General features: G+C 43.5%; 1 protein-coding gene across 1 annotated transcript; it reads left to right on the top strand.

Moving 5' to 3' along the window:
* Window positions 1-1,830: 1,830 nt before the first annotated feature.
* LOC144946485 (transcription factor A, mitochondrial-like) lies at window positions 1,831-12,402 on the top strand. The gene is made up of 7 exons (XM_078875398.1): window positions 1,831-1,973; window positions 4,363-4,505; window positions 5,813-5,883; window positions 6,376-6,525; window positions 8,108-8,203; window positions 8,343-8,399; window positions 9,960-12,402. Exons 1-7 carry the CDS (start codon window positions 1,924-1,926, stop codon window positions 10,251-10,253), a joined length of 861 nt encoding a protein of 286 aa, XP_078731524.1. The 5' UTR covers window positions 1,831-1,923; the 3' UTR covers window positions 10,254-12,402.
* The last annotated feature ends 638 nt before the right edge of the window (window positions 12,403-13,040 follow it).

Raw genomic sequence — 13,040 nt, 5'->3', positions numbered from 1 at the left:
CTTGGTTCTTTTGGTAAAGTCACGTAGAAGGGAAATAATAAAATAATAAAAATAAAACATCATAAAATAATTCTCACGACGTTTCAGGTCTGACCTGTTCTTCACCTGAGGACGGCTGTTTGCGTTGTGGCCGAAACGTCGTGAGAATTATTTTATTGTTTTATATTTATTATTTTATTATCCCCTTCTACGTGACTTTACCGAAAGAACCAAGAAGATGAATCCCTGCAGTCACGAAAGCTTTAAATCGATAAATATCTGTGCATGTACAAAAAAGGGGAAGTGGACATAACGTGGCTGAATATAATGATCAAGTTGGATTTTATCCAACAGTGGACTGATGACGACTTACGCTGCTGTTTGATATTGCTGCTGAGGATAATGCTGCTGTTGATGATTATGCTTCCGACGATGCTATTATACGACGCTGTTGCTGAAACTGATGATGATTCTGCTGATCATAAAACATTTTTATACGTGCCTATTGATGCAGCTCGCTTTATTCTTGCTGCTGCTGATGATGATGCTGCTGTTGTCTTTTTAAATCCTTTATATTAAGTTCACTTGCTTGCTTGTTTGCTTGCGCGCTTACGACCGTGCAAATCTTTCGGTCGTTGTTTAACTCACTTCCCGTGATCCAATCGAGCTGACATTTTGCACACAGACTCGTTGTGCGTGACAATTTATTTTCGTGAAATTTTTTTTCCAAAATTTTACACTTTTTAGGATTTTTTTTTTATATATTTAATTACCAATTGCTTAATGGTGGCAGGCAATCATCTAACCCATAGGTCGCAGCCATCTCAAGCCAGAGGACGAGAGGACTCTAGCCGCCACGCATATAAAGGATTTATACTGAAAACTTTGTTTTTACGGGTTAATTTTTGTTGCTGGTGGTGATGATGTGCGACCACCATGTACAATGACCGCTGAAAAGTATGATCTTGTGTTTTGATTTAGTGTGCTGATCTTTAAAGGTGCATTGAAAATGTTTGATACTCCGACTGATGCTCCTGCTGTTGTGGAGTGACTCATGCAGCCAGCTATGGCTGCAGGGTTTGGTGGTACATGTTGTTTATGTCGTTTATTGTGAAAATTCGGTCACAGTTCAAATGATCACTGTTACATTGCTTAATGGCTTTATTTTGGTGATTTCGAAAAGTTTTTTGGTTTGGCCATGTTTTGTTTGTTGTAGTACGGAGTTAGAATGATGGCTTTAATCTAAGTTGTCTTGTGGTTGTTGTTGTTGTTTGACTTGCATCCCACTGGGATTTTTGCACAGCGTTGGTGTACGGTGCTTTTTTTGGAAGACTTTGTAGTTTTTTCCTGGATTTTTCTGTTTGCACATAGTCACATAGTCACTTTAAGATGTTTTCTTGTTCATGTTTTTGTTTGTTGTTTGTTGCGGTTGCACCCGATTCAAGAGCCGAATGTCTCACACGGCTATACCAAATAAATGCAACTGAAAACTGATGTCTTCGGATGCTTGATGATATTATTTTGTGTTAGGTAGGTGGGAAATAAATAAATAAAATGTTTTTTATTGTTATTACTTATATTATTATTTATATTTTTATTAGTAGGTAAAAATACAAATAAATAATACAAAATAATTATTTGTATTATTTATAATATTTATTCTTACCTAAAAAAAAATTATTTCTATTATTATTTCTATTATTATTAGTAGGCAAAAATAAAAAAAACAATACTTTCTATTATTTATGTTTATTTTTACCTACGTGACCTTACCGAAAAAAAACCTAAGAGTATGAATCCTTGGCAGTTCACGAAAGCTTCAAATCTACAATTGTGGCTGTCGTGGCCGGGCCTAGGCACAGGAGGCGCTGTCGAGGCCCCGCTGCCCAGTGGCTGCCTCCCCCTCCAGCCTCGCTCGCCGTCGACACGCAGTTCCTCGGCGCTATGCAGCTCCTACGCTCTTTGGCCGCCGTCCTGTCGAGGCCCGTGTTCAGGTAACCATTCTGGCGAACTCCAGGAGACATCACGGAGAAGGAGCGGGGCAAGGAGAAAGCAGAGAAGACTTAAACAGACGAGAGATACCCGGGGATTACCGAGATCCACTGCCCAACCCCCTCTGTCGGATAGATGCTTCCCCGCCTGAGGTGGCCCTAACCCGGCGGGAGAACTAGCCGAGACCCGCTGTGTGAATCTGTGTAAGGCCTCCACCAAGTTGGTAATAAAGTAATTTTTAATGTATCGAAGTAAAAACAAAACTCTACTTTTGTCGCCTGCATGGATTGTGGTACACGTAGATCGCACAGTAGCCCGCATTTTTATAAATTCGTAAAAATGCTAAGAATGCAGTTTGAGCTGGTTCGCGGAGAGACGCTATCGGTTAGCGCCAAAAATAACGTTACACGGATAAGGGGCTAATAATGTTAAGTGTCTTGTTGTCACAAAGTAACGAGAAACTATGTTTAAATGCGTGCCGGAACTTAATTTCGAAGAGCCCTTAAGTGTTTAGTTGCTTTGCGTGTTGTGGTTTTAGTCGAGGTTTGCAAGGGCACACGAGGGCATTGCGTCCACGTGGGCCGGGCTAGAGGCTTTATTTTTTTATTTAAATATTAAAAAGTAAATAACGAGACGGGTTCACACGGTATGTTGTTTATTGTAAGCTTTCTGTAAATGTAACGGGATGTGAATCCTTCAGGATCAAGAAGACAAATTCACGCATTTCTACCGAGATCTTCAGCATCTGTGTCGGTGTAAATTTCACGTTAACGCGAATTAATAACGTTATTGAACCATTGCAATCCATTAATACGTTAGCAACAAAGAAACCTCTACTTCATATCCGCTTCATTTTGCAAAAGGGACCTTGATTATAATAAATATAGCAAACAGTTGCAATTGCAGTGTTGTCAATATGTCCAGCACATGTAGACTAATTGCCTTTTACTGGTAGGAACCTCCTGGTTACACCAGCCCACAGGGGATTATTGTGTCCGTCCGTCGTGTAGGGAGGGGCTGGGTGGGAGGGGTGGGGCTGGGTGGGGAGGGGCTGGTCACCCCGTGGTGCCCTTATAAAACTCAACGTTTAACCTACTCACGCCGGCTTGTGCTCGTCCTCACAGTTGGGCATATTTGCGGAATACACCACGCCGCCGTTGACCCTGGCCATTGACCGAGCAACCCAACGTTCCTACCAGCTCCCTCCGCAGGAATGTGTTACCAGTCAATTGGGGCGAGTTTGGGGGGTGGGATTTGCCGATACAGAGATAGTCCCCGAGTTACGATGATCCGACTTACGATATTTCGATCTTACGATGGCGATAGCGATACGACAAAATTGTCAAATATTTTAAATTTCGCGCGGCAGGCAAACGCAGGAGCGTACGAGGTACGATACTGCATGTTGGGACGCTGCCGGGATTGTTTCCTGAACAAAAACTTTCTATTAAATTGCAGTTCATATCGATAGGCTAGGAATTGACCTTGTTTTTTTACTTTATATTTTACTGTTAAATACAGTATTGTAATTAATAAATACATACAGTATATAGTTTATACAGTACGGTACTGTAAATTGATCTGTTTTGCTCAATAATCACCATTCTTTAAGACTCCTGGGTAGGCTAGGCCATCTTCGACTTACGATATTTTTGACTTACGATGGGGTCGTCGTAACGCATCTCCATCGTAAGTAGAGGACTACAGTCCTCATACTTGACAACTCTCATCAGTGCGGGTTGACGAAGGTGGGGAACAGATGTTGGAGCAGGAGCGCAGTGCATCGATTAATTTTGCTTCACTGCCATCTACACGGCACATGATGGTCGCACTATCCGGGCGTTTTTTTTACCTTAGCTTCCAAGATACTACCACATTCGGCGTTATTTGGTCATGGGTCATAAACAAAGTATATTCCTGATTAGTGTGGGACAGCACTCATCTCTGGAGGCATCCTTGGTCGAAATTCCACATTCTTGTGGCAGTTACCAGCTTATGCATTATATGACCACTATTATCCTCCCAAAAACGGTGCTCATTGTCTGATCCTGGAGAGATGACGGGCTGAGTCGACATCCCTTTCATAATAGCATTTGAACTCGTGACCTCGATTGCGAGTCAAGCACCAGTGGCCTAGCTAGCGAGTGTACAGGCGGTGCGACTGCACCGGGCCCCATTGGCTAACGCGCTGGGATACGAAGGGGGGTGGAATCCAAATGGGGAAACCCAATTCCACTCCTTTGGACCAGCGTCCATGCCAATCACGCTTCGCCACTCCCGTGCGCTCTTGGTGGCTTAAACACAGGTAACGGTAATACCAAATAATATTCCAACCCCCTATGTAACATCCTTGTCGTTCTGGGTGTGTGTTTGTGTGATGCGTGTGTTTAGCCGGCCACAAGTGAGCTGCATGGCTGTGCGGCTTATTTCTGGTCCATCGGCTGTCCCGAGTCCCACACCGCCCAAGCGGCCTCTCACCTCCTTCTTCCGCTTCTTGGCCGAACAGCGGCCCCAAACGACTCTGCAGTACCCTGGTTGGTGCACGGCAATTGCATTTTCATCACGCAAGTCATTCTTAAGCATAGCTAGTGACCTTGCAAATTCAGGCTTTGAGTTCCACCGAGAAATGGTGAAAGATTTTGATGAACATCAGTGTCCTGGACAAGCAGCTTATTGCTAATCTCACTTAAGACCCCCTGGGATTGAATCTACCTTGAAAACAATGGAAGACGTTAAATCGGATCTGCATTTCTCGTGGAGAATCAGCCCATGACCATCATAAATAGAAATTCAAAGGAAGGCTGGCGTGTGCGGTTGCGCAAACACTTGACCACATAACAATGAACCATTGTGAACTCTTAAAAATTCATTGGAGGTATTTAAGTAATCCACCACACATCAACCAGAGCAATTGTATGTCTAATTTGAATATTCACCTTGAAGTTGCTAATTTACCCATCCACAAGAAGCTGTCCATAACACCGGAACCAAATCAGTATTGCAAAATGCACCAATAACTCGAATAGACATCGGCACATAACTTGGACAAATAATAACACATTGCCTTGCAGACACAACAATGTACATGTGCGGTCGTTTGTCAGTCCACTACTGGATTAGGATTTCTCCATCTCTTGCAGGTCCGGTGTTTATTTAACCATACTCCACCGCATTTGTCAGTGTGGGTTGACACAAGACGTGCAAGAATCGAAATATTGTATTACAATTGATTTTCTGCATTGCCTTCTGCTGCCTACTCTTTATTTCCGTAGGCCTATAACTACAACATGCCCAACGTGGTGTTCGCACATCCAAGTATTATCCAGGCGCAACCAAGCTTAGATTCTGAGATCTGATGAGACTGGGTACATTTCTTGGTGATTTTGTCAAAGGCGGCTGAAATAATAATGCCCTTTGTTTACCGAGGAAAGCCTCAATTATTCTAAATACTCAATGCTCTGTTTGCAGGAAGGTCTTGCAAAGGGATATCTGGGCCCCATATCTCTTTAGAAGGGCTTGTGGGAAAGTGCAGTCCCGTTGCAGGGAATAAGAGTTCACTTGAAGGCATCTCTCAAATAGTGATGCCATATCTGCTTCTACGAGCTACACTCGAACACAGGGCAACACTGCTTTCTTTGCAAGACTTACGAATGGACATTTCATCTCATGGCATGACGCAGATATCTCTAATGTAATAGAATTGCTAAATAGCCGATAAAATATTCTCAGCTTGTAAAGCACTTTGGGCCAACCATTTGTGAAAATGCATACCTATATGTTTAATTTGAGTATTATTCGAGTATTAATATACGCTTTTGCTTGTGCGTTTTGGTGAATGCAGAAATGAAACACACAGATATCATCAAGAACCTATCGGAGCAATGGAGAAAAATGTCAGACGTACACAAGGAGGTACCCAGTCACTCTTTGTACCATTGATGGAGGGTTATGGCACAATCCAAAAACTTACTATGTTAATTACAGCTCAAATTAACAAGCACATGCCTCATTAAATAAGATAATATGCAGTAGTGCATAATTTGTAGCTTCATTTTACTTTAATCGCTTAATGAACAGAAATAAAATTTAACACAGCTTGCTAAAAAATATAACTTTAAATAGCTGTCAGCGCTGCGAGACTTGACATTAGAATATTGCTCATGCTGTGTTGCCTATTTCACGTTAAGTAACTGGGTTTCCAGTTAGATATTTTGAACAAACTTGTTTTGTTTATCCAAGTAACAAAAATGTTCCGGAAAATTCAGAGGATGTATTTCAAAAAAATACTACACCTTATTAAAACAAGTTTTTATCTCACAGGTGAAGTAATCGCTCCCTATTTCTAATTGAAACACTCACTGATTAAGAGAGAAACCGATGTCACCCCCCATTGCTGATGGACAGAGATATCAAGAGATTGCAAAAGCTGAGATGCAGAAGTACCAAGATGAGTACCAGCGATTCCTCAGCAGGCTGTCGCCAGAGCAGATCAAGGCCAGGAAGGATGCGAGCAAAAAGAAGAGGACCAGGCGCTTGGCTCGCATCCGAAAGAAGGTAAGTCTGTTTTCCTGTAACGCGGTAGTAGTTGCGCGCCTGAAGAACACCGCGATGTGAAAACACGCGTTAAAATAAAGCTATATATATAAAAGGGAATTTGTGAATGTGTGTGTCTGATTGAAATGTTTAGCATACTTCCCAACATGCAACAAACTTTAAATTTGGCATGTGGGTAGCTTCCAGACTGTACACAATGCTAAAAATCTAAAAATAGACTTTTGTATTTTTTTGGGGGGGGTGGGGGGGCGCAATAATGGATATAATATATTGCACGGCAAGTGAGCGGTGACGTCACATCTGTGATGCCACCCGCATGCGGCAGCGTCACGCATCCCTCCCCCCACCCACCGCGTAGGCCGTGTATTAATCCAAGGCAAGATTCGCGCTTTCTCACCTGATGACGGACGCTTGTGTTGCGACCGAAACGTCGTGATTTATTTTATTTTATACCTACGTGACTTTACTGAAAGAACCAAAGAGTAAAGAATCCAAGTGTCGGGCGAAGCCGGGTAGTAAAGCTAGTAATATATAACATGGGGTAAAGCACAGTCCGCGATAACACGTGAGATGCGTACGCAGGCTGAACAAAAACTGAGGCGCGTGGGGAACATCTAGTAGCATCCAGAAGCATCCCGCCTTGTGTGATGCTACCGTACAACCACTTACTCATATTTCGCATTATGTCCAAATCGCATCTGCGCTATGAAAAAATGTGTTCCCTAATATTTTCATCGAGTTATATCCAATTCGCATTATGAAAACACACGTCATTTTTAGGAGAACAGACTGTATCTGCATTTTGCCAGAATCTTCTTGGGCTAACGATGGGATGCCTCCATGTCTAACCATAGTGTGCTGCCTGGAAAGTAAGATAAGGCTTGCTACTGGGTTTGTCGTGAAATGGCGATACCACAATGTATATTGTATCGTATAAGCCTCGTCATAATGGCATCATCCGTTTTGAAAAACATCGGTATATCGTGATTACATTGGCTCATATTTTTCAAATTTGATTATCTGACTGTGAAATAACAAAAGCACAATGATTAAAGTTCTAAACAAATAAATAGCGTCCATTCAATATGTGCTATGTTAAACATTTTCCCGAGTAATTAAAAGTATGGCAGTTAGAAGAAGACAACATTTTTATAGTTTGTCAAATAAAAAATATATGTTGATCATAACTGACTGCGTGTGCGTTATAATCGTTAAAGATTGTAAAGTTGCAATGATTAAGAAGACGTGTGGTAGGGTTGCATTGATTAAAACTGCAGTTGAAGAATGTTTCAGTTATCTTCATTCGTACAAGCAGTACAGTGAAGAAAAAAACATTACAATATAAGCGTGATATACCATTACAAACTTATAGAAAACTTATCGTATCATCTCGTGAAAAATTAATACCATGACCATATTTGCTAACTGCGCACGATAGAGCAAAACCAAGTGTGGAGCTCTTCCGCTCGGTTGACCCGGGCTCCTGGGTTCCCTGCGCTGGAGCACCCCATGGGTGGAGGAGTCTAATCCGTGCATATTCACGATTTCTATTCCTTGTTTTCCCCCTTTTGTGTGCCCTCAGGAGCTGATTGCCCTGGGTAAGCCCAAGAGGCCGAGTGTTCCATTCAACATCTTCATGGCAGAGAACTTCAAGCGGGTGACGGGTTCCTCGCAGCCGGTGAGAAGGGAGCGTCGGCCGTAACGTTGCTCACACGGCATCAACGCGCGCGTGCCGAGGAATCGAGGCTTTTGCACGGCGCACGTAACAAGTGTTGACGCTGCGTGGAGTGTTAACACGCATGCGTTGTTGTGTGCAGGAAAAGTTGATCCGGTTGCGTGACGAATGGTCGGGACTCGACGACATGCAGAAGCAGGTGAGGCGTTCGCTTGTGGATTGTAGTGATTTAATGGGTTTGTTTTATTTTAATGGCTTAAATGCCACGCACAAAATACGAAACATGTTCGAACGCAAAACGGTTGAAGTGCTGAACTGTGGAACCGCTTGGAACTTGATTTAAAAATCAGGCAGCTGCCTGTGATTAAACTGGGGTTTTGAGTGTAGTGAGTTAATGGCCTCAGCCTCGTCACCAATGACTGCACAAAAACCATTGGATGAAGTTTGATTCAGCGCTTAACATAGGTAAAATCCAATTTATTTATTTGTATTTACTACTTACCTTTCTCATGCTATTCGTCGCGTACGGTTGCACTTTATTTTGCGCGCGGTTGCAATTTAGTTTGCTCAGTCGGTGTTAGCCGCTGAAGCAGAGGTCGCAAACGGGTTTTGATTCCTTACCCGTACCCGTACCCGGCTGCACCAGGGTCGCAAACGGGTACCCGTACCCGATACCCGGCCAGGTACAGGTAGCCGGGTATTGGGTACCCGATTGCGACCTCTGGGATGAAGCCATGTTGCAGGCGTGGGTGGGTTGATTCTAGGAACTTGAATTGTGAGAAGAGACAAGACGTTGGGAAATGAGTGACAAACGGTTACTCACCAGTGACTCGCGGCCTACCCGTACCCGGCCGCACCAGGGTCGCAAACGGCTACCCGTACCCGGCCGGGTACGGGTAGCCGGGTATCGGGTTTGGTACGGGTATCGGGTACCCGATTGCGACCTCTGCGCTGAAGGCATGACAGTTTTCTTTTTTCATTCCTGATGCCTCTTCTACCGTTCCCATTCTGTTGTAATGTGCACTGATGCCTACCCTTGAGGGTGATATTGGCACATTAAATAAAGATTGATTGATTGAACACCGATAATTTAAATATTTGTTTTGCTGTTATGTGATGCACATTTTTACTCTCATTGCAAGTAAGGTGGGAAAGTGCTGCCCTCTGATATGCAAACCAGATGTCACTCGAGGGGATATCAGCTGCATTTCTGTGATCGCTTTTTTTTGCCATTCTCTAAAAGGCAGGGTTTGACTGCTCTTCGAGGGACATAACATGGACACTTTGTTTCATGACATGATGCCAATAGCTCAAATGGGATAGCGTTCCTAAAAATTGCAAAAATAACAACACAAGTGTAGAAAAATCACGTCTATGCGTGGATTATATTATATTACAAAGTATTTAATTTGCAATGTGGTAGGGCGATGCGTGTTGTGTATTTACATCTAGATTGATGGATGAAAAGCGTTGACATTAGAATCTGAAGGAGCCTAACGTGCCTATGTTTGTGACGATTATCTGAACCGGTCCTGGGCCCTCCCCTAGGTCGACTCAGCCTCTAATACCTACTGCGGTGTGTAAATATTGCACTGGCGAGACAAAGGCGGCCGGGCGTGGTGCTGGCCATCCCTACCCCCTTGTGTGCTGTGGCAGGCTTTGTAGGTGCTACTCGCTAATTGCCCCAAAAGTCTGTTGAGGCTATAGGGGTGATCTTTGTCTTTTTGTGTGCGCGCGCGTGCGACGTTGGGGCGTGCAGAAATATCAGCAGCTGGCGGAAGACGACCGCGTGCGTTACACGCGAGAGATGGCGGCGTGGCGCGAGCAGATGCGCGAGGAAGGCCGAGGAGACCTGGTCGACGTCAGGGCGGCGCGCAAAAAGCTGACCGCGACCAAGAGAGCGGCAACAAAGGGCAAGGCAAAGCCAAAGGCAAAAGGCAAACCTAAATCCGCAGCCGCAGCCAAGACTGAAGACAAATTGGCAACATCCATGGCAATAAAGAAAAGCCTTCCGCTTAAGAAAAGCAGCAGCCAAACGGAGCGGGAGCTGTAGAGAAGCGATGTGCGTGCGCGTGTTTGTCCGAGTGTGTTATTTTCCCGAAAACCATTGAGAAACGCTAAGGGAAAATACGTTTTCAAAAATGTAGGAGCTCCGTCCGCTTTGCTGGCTTGGTGAGTATTGGCAGTTGAGCCATGTAGCAAATGTAGGCAATTTGTGTCGTTTTAAATCTCATGAAGCTGTGAATATCCATGCATTAAAGCATCAGGGCAGTGCTCCCAAACTTACAGACAGTCCTCGTAAACAACAACTTGCTACATCTGCATGTGTTTGATGATTGGTAAAGAAGTCCGTTATGACATAGCACTGATTCAAATTTAGACAAGAGACTCATACATATACAAAATCTCTTCATTAAAATCATATCTCTCACCCCCATCTCGCCTTTCTCAGGCTATTATAGGAAATGCTGTTAGCAAGCACCCGATAAAGGTGCACAAGGGGGTGTGGGGTGTGTCCAGCACCATGCCTTGCTGCCTTTGTCACTCCAGCACGGATCATCCTAGGGAAGGCCCAGGACCGTTTCAGATATTCGCCATTCATGTTGGGCATGAGCAGCAGTCGATCTTGGCTCACCAGGTGCGGAGCGCAGTGCCATAACCACGACTGTCCCGCTCCTCGACGTGTTTCTCATGGCATACACGGGTCGCAGAAGATTTCTGTAAATAGGAATTATCTTGATGGCACTCGTTTAAAAATGAAGTACAAGCAGTGTGACAATTCCGTATGCATTTGAACAAAGAAGATTGGAAAAGATGGAAAGACGCAGTGCTATGGGTCAAGAGAACTGGAATTTGGGAATCGTGTCATGAAAACTAAATTTAAAGCGCTAGTGTAAATAAGCCTACGAGCCATCGGGAGATGGCGTTAACGTACATGTATAACGCGCATAGAACAGATGGGGGCGTTGTTTTGTCATTTCAGCACCTCGCACCTGATCACATGAACATGGTCAAAATCTGGTTGCATAAAAAGTGCATAAATTGTTATGGAAACCATGGACCGTACACCCCGATGAAGAATGCTGCTGTTCACAGATTCTCGGGGATATGGTTCGGATATTTCAGAGTGAGGTGGCCGGATAGTTCGGGTCAAAGCACCGAGCTGGCACTGCTGAGATCCTGGGTTCAGATCCAGTCTGTGGCCTGTGATTACATCGGGTTCTGTCGTGTGGTGAATTGTCTTTGTCCGGTCACCAATGGCTGCGCACACAAAAAACCCACAAACATTTGGTTCAGCATTATGAGATCTCCTTTGCCAGTAGCAAGATATAGTAATGGGTTTTTACCCTTTTATCTGGCACCAAAACTGACACCTCTATACAAGGGATCATGTTTGCAATAACCACAACACAAGCAGTCAAAATGCAAACAAAAAGAGACAACTCTGATAAAGATATGCACTGTCCATGAAATTGATTGGTCCACACCCGAGACAGCTTTTCTTAGAGCCTAGTCTCCACTGGTGTTGGACCAGATGACGCCAAAAGGCGTACAACACCAGTGGAGACTAGGCTCAAAGAAAAGCCGTCTCGGGTGTGGACCAATCAATTTCAAGGACAGTGCATATCTTTATCAGAATTGTCTCTTTTTGTTTGCATTTTAACTGCTTGTGTTGTGGTTATTGCAAACATGATCCCTTGTATTAAGGTGTCCGTTTTGGTGCCAGATAAAAGGGTAAAAACCTATAACTGTACTATATTTGGTTCAGCTCTTGGGCTAAATTCCAGCTCCGTGGTTTGACTTGTCTTGCCATGAACATTGTCCTTGGTGGCAGGATGGTTGGAGAAGTGGTTCCCTTTAATGGTGATAATTCAGAGGTCGCCGGGAGGGGTCTCAGAATGGAGCTCTGTGATATCCGCTTCCCCAAGCCGTTCTCTAGCATCGGTTCCGAATGGCTCAACTCATGAGGTCCGTTTGTATTCATCTCGTGACATGCCACCGATAGTGCAGCCATAGCATTTCGGAAAAAAAACTGAAGATTGTAGGAGTGCACTCATATGTGCTGAGACTATCCGTATCACTCGGCGCACATACATTGAACATTTTATAGCCTACACGAGAAACTTATTTGTCGTACGTACTTTTGCTTATATTTGCATAACCGCTTATTGTACCATGATTTTTCATAAATAAAATATAGACTTGAATGTGTGTTGATTTAATTCAGTCGAACGATTCACTACCTTTCCACCACCCCTGTCAATTCTTGTAAAAAACATTGAATCGCTATTTATGATGAATGATAGCACCTCCAGTGGCTGCAGGGATGAAATATGAATCTTTCAACATTTCTCAAAACACGATTTAATGCTTGTATGATAGTTTAACGTCTAGGAGAGTTGGTGCATCTTTCCACCGGTCGGTTACATAAAATATATTTGCAATAAATATTCTACCGTATTAATTGATGTTGGGCAACGGATACCCATCGCCTAGCTGCTGTTTCAACGATCGTGCGATGCACTTCGCATGTGCAACGTTACAGCAAAACTAAACATCTCCATTTGCCAGTCGAACTTTTTGTAAGCGACTTGTTTTGCTCATGTGGATATTGAGCCCGACTTTACAGCTTTATTGAAAGAAATGTAAAACGACTGATAAAGATAGAACGAAATTTTGATTTAAAGCTTTCGTGACTGCAGGGATTCATATTATTGGTTCTTTCGGTAAAGTCACGTAGAAGGGAAATAATAAAATAATATTAATAAAAAAAAAATTATCACGACGTTTCGACTGCAACACAAGCAATCATCATCAGGTGTGAAATCCACAGAAAGAA

Source organism: Lampetra fluviatilis, chromosome 41, assembly GCF_964198595.1.
Source record: "Lampetra fluviatilis chromosome 41, kcLamFluv1.1, whole genome shotgun sequence".
Lineage (NCBI taxonomy): Eukaryota > Metazoa > Chordata > Hyperoartia > Petromyzontiformes > Petromyzontidae > Lampetra > Lampetra fluviatilis.
Note: the sequence above shows the minus strand (reverse complement) of the source record. Positions and strands in the feature narration are given on the sequence as shown.